At 42.9% G+C, this 9,769-nt stretch overlaps 1 protein-coding gene across 2 annotated transcripts; it reads right to left on the minus strand.

Moving 5' to 3' along the window:
* Positions 1-19: 19 nt before the first annotated feature.
* LOC121178133 (gap junction gamma-1 protein-like) lies at positions 20-7,698 on the minus strand. Of its 2 annotated transcripts, none has more exons than XM_041032659.1 (5): positions 7,527-7,697; positions 3,411-3,682; positions 3,048-3,273; positions 2,255-2,935; positions 20-1,735 (listed from the first exon to the last, which is right to left on the minus strand). In XM_041032659.1, exons 2-5 carry the CDS (start codon positions 3,648-3,650, stop codon positions 1,722-1,724), a joined length of 1,161 nt encoding a protein of 386 aa, XP_040888593.1. In that variant the 5' UTR covers positions 3,651-3,682; positions 7,527-7,697; the 3' UTR covers positions 20-1,721. The 2 variants fall into 2 exon arrangements, with proteins under 2 accessions (XP_040888593.1, XP_040888594.1); XM_041032660.1 differs by lacking the exon at positions 20-1,735 and adding an exon at positions 1,808-2,126 and having other exon boundaries at positions 7,527-7,698.
* Between the last annotated feature and the right edge of the window lie 2,071 nt (positions 7,699-9,769).

Below are 9,769 nucleotides of genomic sequence, written 5' to 3' on the forward strand. Positions count from 1 at the left end.
GTCAAGTCCAAAGACGAAATCTTGTTCAAATATATTTATTTACTCTGAAGACAAAATAATATCTCTACAGTTACAAAAACTACAAAACTTGCAATAGAAAAAAAAAACAACAACCCAAGAATAAAACGTTGAAGTACCATATTCAAAATGGAATGTCGTACCTTGCGATAAGTAGCAAAACTGGAAGTGAGATGATTACAAGAATACAGCATCAAACAGCTTCTTTGGCAATCTATGGTTTTATTTTTCCAGCCACAGATCATAAAACCAACTGACAGGCTAGAAAAAGTATGAACTGTGCATGAAGATCGAAAGCCACTGATCAAAAGTCTAAGACTGATTTAAAGATTATGTGTTTACATGGCACCAGGCTGTGTCTCAGCAGCCAACAGTCATCCTTTCTTCAGCTGGGCTGTTTTTTTTTTCCAGGATGCACGAAAGCATCCGTGTTTCAGCACAAAGGAGGAGTAGTGGTGCATGTCAAGGATGGAAAATGTGTCTCACCAAAGAAGAATGTAAATTTCAAAAGACATGGATGAAGTTTCATTGTTGACAGTAGCCTAGAAGACAGATGTTTCCAGCTGGTTAGCAAAAAAAAAAAAAAAAAAAAGTGAAATCCATTTTTAACTTTATACAATGACGAACATTGTGAATCGTTTTTATAGTACATAATTTAGGGAAGAAAAGAATTACCAACATCCAAGTGCCTACTCCTCAGCAGTCACGTGAAGCAGGTGGCATTCATGATGCCAACACTTCCTTCTAGACAAAGGTAACTAATCTAGAGCTTTGGTCAAGTTATAGTAAAAAGGTACGGATTTAAAAAAAAAATGTGAGTATTTTAAATGAATTGATTGTACAAAAAATGATTCTTGGAAATTCCTCGGAACATTTGTCGATAAAGAATTCAAGCATTTCCCAGGTAAACATTTTGGCCGATTGGAGTAAATATACAGGCTTCAAATATCTGTCAAACATTTCTGAAATGGTGTGGCATCTGGCTAATAAAGAATAATCCCTAACATCAAATCTGTTTAAATTAAACATGACTAATCTAGCACAGGTTAAGTCTGCTGCACACGGTCCAGAAGTGACATAACCCAAGGCTGCGTTGTTTGAGATTCTCTCTGAGGCCAACAAGCCTCAACAAAGTGAGACATTAACATGTGGCGACGTTTCATAAAAAGAGAACCTCTCTTTTCCAAGGAAGAGAAAAAACACTGCACTCAGCCAGAGGAGTTTAAAGCTTACAACAATCCTTACAAGGTCTGAAACGGACACGGATTATTGCATGGCATCCAAAAAAAAGAGAGTGGGTGAAAGAACAGGGTGTAGACGAGGTTTTAGCCGAAAGGCACAGTCAAGGGTTGGACATAGGTCGGCAAGCAGAAACTCGAGATGTGGCAGGCTTTCAAGTTTAGAGTCGTGGAGATGAACCATTTGTCACAACACAGCTTGGTCAGCATTTTTCTTTCTTTCTGACTGACCCCTAATACTGAAAGGCTCATTTCTCTCATCCACACATGCACACTAACACGCACACGCATGCACACACACACGCACACACACACACACACACACACACACGCATACACAAGCACGCACGCACACACACACGCTGTGGTCTCCCTCAGTGGTCTGACTGCATTCCCATATGTGCTTCCCTCATGTGTTTAAGGCCAGTAGGAATGGAGGACAGACGTTTGAGGAAGGAAGCACGCTCAGGCATGTATTCCTAAGAGAGGAGACAAAACAGAGGACTATTCAGCCTGTAGGTTCACTTAAACCTGGATTTTTAAATGTTCTTCCATTGTGCTGACTTGATAAACATTCACAACAAAGCTGAACAACTGACAGAAAATGAACCGACTTCATTTTAAGACTTAAGCTCTGAAACTGTACTGGACAAATCTGCACTTAAAGTACTTATTAACTTTATTCCAGACATTTTGCCAAGAAATTTAGCACAAAGTTCAGGGCTGCAACTCACGGTTGTTTTATTTCTTCAAACTGCTTGTTTTGTCCAATCAACAGTCCAACTCCAAAATGATTTTTCAGTTATATAAAGCAGAGGAAAGAAGCAAGTCCTCAGTGATAGTGATGAATTGTTTGAGAGTTTCAAAACACTGCAAGAACAGAGCAAATGAAGTCCTGTTGTGATTTCTTTAATAGAGCTGGTATAAATAAGCCTGTAAAGAGCATTTACAAGCAGGAACTAAAATGTTAACCAGTCATGTTCTGAACTCTCTCTTACCTTTCTCGCTTGCCTCTCCTTGCTTTTCTTGGGCAAAATTTAGGCGGTTCTGCTCAGCAGCAGTCTGTGCGGTCGTGTTGACCTCCGGGCTGCTGCTTCGTGAAGGGCTTCCTTCGTCTGCCTGGTAGGCCAGGTCCAGGTGCTGCTGGGCCAGCTTCAGGTGCCTCCTCAACCGCTCCAGCTCCCTGGACGAGGGCCCCTCGTCCCCAAAACTCTCCCTCCCGGAGTCAGCCACTGGCGAATCCCTCAGGTCTCCTTTTAGTTTCTCCTTCTTCATGGTGGCGTGGTATCCCGGCGGGGCTGTAGGCATGGCACGTGAGGAGGGAGGCGGTGCGGCTCGTGAATTGAGAGTAGCTCGCCTGCGGAAGGTGTCACGGATTCCGCCGATCCCCAAATGGAGGATTTCCAGGACAGTGAGGAGCAGGCAGAGGAAAGACACCACGTACATCACCAGCAGAAAGATGGTCTTCTCCGTGGGGCGGGACACAAAGCAGTCCACTGTGTGCGGGCATGGTGAGCGGGTGCAGATGTATGAGGGTATCACCTCGAAACCGTACAGAACGTACTGCCCGAAAAGGAAGGCGACCTCGAAGGCAGAACGCCACAGCAGCTGGCACACATAGACTTTCATCAGACCGTCACGCAGAATCCGCCGGCGTCCATCGTGCTTTTTTTCTGAGCCTTAAAAACAGAGAAACACTGGTTAGAATCTGATTTGGGTTCATATCAAAAGGGAGCAGGAATCTCCCTGACAACATTAAAATGTTTTTTGACTGACATGCTGCTGCTCTACCTTTTTCTGCTTTGTCAGGCTTGTCTGGTTCAATCTCTTCAGCGATCATCGGGTCTTCCTCTCCGTTGTCCTCTGCCTCCTCATAGTCCCGAACTGCCCCACGGTTGACGATGGGCATCCTCTTCTTCCGGTTCCGGTTGAGCCGGTACTCATTGTCCTCCATGCGTGCTATCTTGTGCATGGCAAAGCCCAGGTACATAATAGTTGGGGTAGTGATCATGATAACCTGGATAGAACATATGCATGTTACTCAGATTTAGTTTTTAAATCATTCAGAGAAACATAATCGTGGTAAATACACACAGCAGAGGCTATTTTCAAGCTTTTTATGTTCAACATTTAAAAAAATTCAACAAAGCTCACCTGAAAGATCCAGAATCGGACGTGTGAGAGCGGCGCAAACGCATCGTAGCACACGTTCTCACACCCAGGCTGCTGCGTGTTGCAGACAAATTTACTCTGCTCATCGTAGTAGATGGTTTCACCTCCGACGGCTGTCAGCACGATGCGGAAGATGATAAGCACCGTCAGCCAGATCTTTCCCACAAAGGTAGAGTGGTTGGAGATCTCATCCAGCAGACGAGTTAGGAAGCTCCAACTCATTGTGCCAAGGAGACTGCGGAGCTAAATCAGCTCTGGATGGGAAAAAAAAGAGAATGATTTTGTTGTTTGGATATTTTGCCTGCTTTTTTTTTTTTATTCATTCACAGTAACTTATGATGCACAGTGACCATTTCAGGGTCTTCTGTGGTGATTTTCAGTTTTTTTCTTCTTTTATTCTTCTAAGGGTCACAGCACACTATGCAAATTAAACTCACAACAACTTTGGCTGGTTTTCTTAACTTTTGATGATAGCATGATTTAGATGATAGTACATGCAAATCTCCTGGGTAAACCCAAGCTGCAGGGCTAAACAATAAACACAGCCACATGCTTTGTTTTAATCAGACACAGATCTGTCAGACATGCAGGTATCTGCGTGACAACTACGCAACACCGTGAATCAGTCCTGTTAGGCAGAGTGCACTAGTCCTGGTAGCAGTTTGGTAAACCCACATTCTTCTCGCCCCCCGCCATGCCAAGATTGAGCTGCTTAATCACACATGAAAGTGTTGGCTGGCAAGTCGCTGCTAGCTGTGAGGAGACCTGCTGTGGCTTTGGACTCCAGGTCTTATGATACAAAAGCAGTGAATGGGGATAGGAATTTATTCCCTGTCACACTGCCAGAAATGATTCATTTAAATTCTTTAAAAACCACAGCCTCGCACCTGAACATGGAGACGCGAAGAACAGAACCAAGTGATTGCTTCTTTAAAGTGGATTGCACAGAAATGATTTAAACAAAATTCAGATTTCAGACAGAGGCAGTGAAGCTAGTTTCCTAACTTTTCATGATACGATTATAAGGTTTCTTTCTATGAAGTAGCTAAAAATAGCCTTGAAGTCTTTTTTGAGCACTGCAATTGAATGGCCACATCAAAAGCAACACAATTAAAAAAAATAACAATAAATAAATTGTCAAACACCAGTTTGGTTTAATATCTGGATGAATATATTCCATGGCAAAAGGAGTCTTAGGCAATTACCAGCCTCTGTAAGCATGTCTGCTCAGATTAGTGCACTTTACTCAGGCCCTCACTTGCCAGGTTACTCATCAATTCCTTTGTAAAATCCTTCCTGCAAAGTGGGACCTTCAGATTCTGGAAAACTGTGAGTCTGACTTGCCAGAGCCTGACCAGAAAAATATTTTTGAAAAATAATGAAGAAGGTCCTTGTTGTAGTCGCTCAGGGGCTAATCAGCCACACCAAAGCTGTAAACATGTTGGAAGTTGGCCTGTCTTGGTTACATCCAGACTCCTCTCCTTCAGAGACACTGTACGGTTATCTTTGTAAAACCACGCCGTGTCAGCTAAATGAAGATTTTCGGTCGTGGGAATGGAGATGGTGTTTGACAAAATAGACAACTTTTTGACCCTGAAAGGAAAGTTAGACAGGAACAAGCACAGCTGCAAGGTGACATCTGTTTTACTGCTACCATGCAATTACAGTTATCTGTAAGTGGTGTTTCAGGAGAATTATACAGCACTTTGAGCAACAAATTAAAAATAAGATGTGCTTTCATGATTTAGTATCTTAAAGTTTTTTTCTCTCGTGTGTTGGTTTCAGAGAGACATTCTGAGAGGTGGATTGTCCCTTTAAACATCATCTGGCCCAGTTGCCACCGTGTTTGGTTTCCTCCACCGAAACTCCCCCTGTGATATGATATTCATCCCTCTCCAGCTCAAACTGTGCTTTGAAGACGCAAACCGCTGTGCAAAAACAGTGACCAAAAGCATCCTCTGAGAAATGAGAGGCATGATCGTCACGGATCCACAGTCTAACCACTAATGGTTATCTAATATCAGTAAAATCAAAAAACACACTGAGCTGCCAATTCAAGGAGCTGGAAGCTGACATTTGAATTTGACCTCCAAGGGGTTCTGAGCCTGCCTGCGCCACTTTATCAAACTTCAAACAAACTTGTCCCTACGCTGCACTCACCTGAGCGACAAGCACAACTGGAAAATGTAGATTTACTGAGTATTTTTTGACTTTGCCAACACTGAGGTTAGAAATGCAGCGTTTGACCTGAACAAATGAGTAACAGCTTGGTTCATGGAGCCACTGCAGTCAAAGAAGTGCCAAATAAGTCAGTCAAATGTCCACACTGTCAGTGCATTTTCATACTTCAAACATCTTTTTTGATGCTTCAGGTGCTCTCATGATGTGTTCTTGCTGCCTGAATTCCACCGTACTTGCAGCTAGAACAAAATTAAAACACTACAAAAGCAAACTTGCAAGTTTCTCTTGCTACACGATGCCTGACACATAAAAATCTTACAGAAACGTCACAGCCAGGGTGGTATATTTCTTCGTAGACGGTGAACTATTCCTGGCTGGTAAATTATTTCAGTCTATTGACTCTTGGCAGGAGAGCCAAGAAGTCGCTGTAATTTTAGACACAGGCTGCACGCCTCAAGTGGGTAAAACTGCAGTTTTGATTTTTAGCTGTTGTTCACTGTGATATAAACTTTGTGGAGCAGGTGTTACTGCTCCAAAGAGGAGTTTTGCTCCTGTTGGGGGTTCATGAAAGGCTTCCAAGGGTGCAGGGCAAAAGGGAATAATTAAAGACTCCTCTTAGAAGTTTCCTCTCTCCACCCACAGCAGCAGCAGCAGCAGACAGACAAAATTTACTCAGACGAAAACTTTTACAGCACCCCTTGTTAACACACTGTTAAATGCCCTCACTGCCTTCTGCTGCTCTGTAGATGAAGACACAAAGGTAAAACAAAAAAAGTAGCTCATTGTATTTGCCTTCAGCAAACTGGTTTCCTGTCTCAGGTAAATGCAAACATTTTTTAGCAATGCAACCCTCCCAACAGCTGACCAAAGACAGCTTTTAAACAGTAGCTTATTTGCTCATGCAGGCAAAAGTCAGCTCAACTGATTTAATGGCTTTTCTGCTTCAGGAGTCACTCGGCTCCAGGAAGAGATGGAGGGGGTTGGAGAGGTTTGGGCAAAGGATCTGGACAAAGCGAAGGCGAGTTCACATTCCTGCCTAACCAAAAGCAGAAAGCTGAATTTTAGGGTTCAGGGAGCAGACAGAGGGCACATGAAATCCCCATGCAGTCTGAGCAGCAAAAGAGGAATACAGCATCTACAAATGTCAATCACTCCTCATCTGCACCGTCACCATGACAAAAAAATACTTCTGTATTTGCAAAAGATACCCAAAGGGGAAAAACACTTCATCTACAAGACATATTCCTTTTTGTGTTTCAAACAAAAAGTAAAAAGAAGTTGAAAGGAGGCTTCAGAGATCCTCAGCAGAGCTCTGAACACGCTCTGCTGAGTCAGACTGAATTGTTTTGGAAATTGTGGCATTCCTGGAGGAAAACAATGTGCTGCCAAGCTTTAGTGGGGAAACAAAAATCCGGTGAATTAGAAGATGAAGCCATCATTTCAAAGAGTCAGAGACACGATTAGTTAGGAAAGTTAAAACCACTATTAGTAGGAGAACTACTCATTAAACAAACAAAGGAAAATCAGGGTAATGCTTATAGTCTGGTGTGAGTTTATTTAGCCATTCCGATGTGGAACTTTTTAACTGCGGTAATAAAAACAGCCTTTTCTGGCACTTTCATCAGACCATATGAACTTCTAACATTTTGAGTCTCACTAACAATGACTTTTACAAAGTCTTAATGGATTAAATTTCCCCCTTTGGACTCGAAACTGACGAAAATAGGACAACTCACCGCTTTCCGGCAAGCGGCACGATCCAAAACTCGTCACGCGGAGTCCACTTGGTAAATTTAGACTAAACGCTTCTCGTAAAATAAACTTTCTGGTTGTCAAACAAACTCAAATGAGGGCTAATTAAGTTGTAAAAAGAAATTAAACAGTCTTAACAAACTTTTCTTGGTGCCAAACACCCACCTTCTGCGCTCCAACCCGCGCGTCTTCTCTCCTTGCGCTTAATTGCTCGACCAGGTTTTCCTAATTAGTGCGCGCTCTCATCGGCGTCTGCGTGCGTCCGCGTCCGAGGCAGCCGTCAGTATGAACCCATTCAGCCCGTGTTGACCCCATGAAAGATCTCTGATTCTGCAGGCTCCTGCTCCCCTCCTTCTCCTTCTCCTCCTCCCGCACCTCCTCCGCGTAACTCGGCCCCATTCAGAGGAGGCCCCTCGCCTGAAACCTGAGATCCGCGACGCTGACTACCGTTCGGCCCACACGACAAAGGACTATGGGGATCCTATTATACGTTTTATAATATGATGATGCTATACAAGTGTCACAGTTAAACCTCTGGGACTTTATAGGAATTTCACAGCAGATAAAAATACCATGAGGCACAATAAAGCCACTGTGACCTTTCTACTTATTGTTCTTCTCACTGATTCTGGCAGGGAACTAAAGGACAGCCATCACTGATTATGTATGTATTTTATTTTGTATTATGGACATATTTACAAGTTGATAGAGTTCATTAAAATAGTTAATTGTACACAAGATATGTATTTGTCCCGTATCTTATGGGCCCATCTGTGCAGTGAAACCACTGGAACAACAGACTAAAGCAGCCATTTTTGGTTTATTAAAGGTGCTGATTCAGTGTTATGGTCATTCTGGAGGCTGTAGTTTGTGTTGCTGTTGAACTCTATTGCATGATACTGAGATGTGTTTCTAACATGTGTCCTACATGTCCTACCCCAGTTTGTAAAGCAGGATTACAGATAAAGTTCTTAAAAACAAGTGGAGATAAGTGATAATATTGCTATAGCATCACCAGGGTTCATTTCTCAGACTTTACAAAGCTTCTGCAGAGCCTCATATGACTTTATACAAAACTACTTAAACTGATCTGAATGTGTAAAATTGGTGGAATGTCCTTTTAACCACTTTCATGTCCAGAGGAAGTCCACTTGGGAGAATTTGTGTTGTTAGAATCTGTTTACATTTTTTTTTCTCTGCTAAATCGTACGAGTACAGCAACACTCTAATCTAATAATTCCTCTTTCTTCTGAGGACCCCGTGTTATCCCCTGGACCACGGTTTGGCAGCCCACCGGTCTGACGGAGCACTGCGTGACTGCAGCTTTTAGAAGAGGAGGCCCACCATCCAAGAATTTAGTTGACTCGAGCGTTCAGCAAAACAACAGATTTCTTGCTGTCATGCACAGTGCAGCTGTAGTGCTCCTGATTTACCAGAGGACCTGAAATGTTTGGAGGAGGCTGTGGGAAGCCGAATCAGGCCAGATGTCTGCGCCCGGCCAAATCGTTGTGGCTGCATCCCAGCTTCCTCTCATACTAACTATCCACCCTGCTTTCCTCTGGTTCTCAAAAACGGTCCAGGTGAGGCATGAACTCATTCACCTCCACCTCTTTACCCTCACTTATGCACAGACAAAAATAATTAATCTCTTGGTATCTTGCAGAAGTCTTAAATTTTTCATTTTCAATTGTATTGATATTTTTAAAATAACATTTTGGCCTTTGGAAAACATTTTAAATATCACTGAATTTGTGCTGTTGAGGGGTGAAAGGTGTGACACTAAGGGCCCATAGCTGGGCCTCAAAATGGCATTGGATTATGCAATTTAAGCCAAAATTGAATGGGGGTGGGGTGAGGGCCTCTTGAGGCTCAAAATTCCTTCCTAACCCCCCTCTGATTTTCACCCACCTGCATGCCTTACCGCCCCTTCCCACTGAATGTGCACATGTTGTGGTCATGTTTTAGTTTCAGGCTTGATTGCTTATTTCCTCCCAAAACATAAAACTACATCATTAAAGAGGAAAAACAAGAGGATTCAGTGTAGCATAACTATTCCTGGAGCCCTGTTGATTCCAGTCCAAACACTTCATAGATTTACTGTTGACATGTGATATGGAATCCTAAAATCCAACCAGGAGACCTGCAGCTGTAACGGATGAGTTCTGTGAAAGCTACATATCCTTTAATTCGCTTGGATTTGTGCACTGTTAAGGAGCTGCACAATTACACACACACACACACACACACACACACACACACACACACACACACACACACACAACCTGTCCCTGATGTTCAGCACCTGCACCTGACCTTTAACCTTATTCTGCAGCCACAAGAAATGGAAAACAAAAATGTGTTGTTTACTGTGTGAATCTGATTCATGTGAAGAACATTAAATCCAGGAT

Source organism: Toxotes jaculatrix, chromosome 24 (genome assembly GCF_017976425.1).
Source record: "Toxotes jaculatrix isolate fToxJac2 chromosome 24, fToxJac2.pri, whole genome shotgun sequence".
In the NCBI taxonomy this organism is placed as follows: Eukaryota; Metazoa; Chordata; class Actinopteri; family Toxotidae; genus Toxotes; species Toxotes jaculatrix.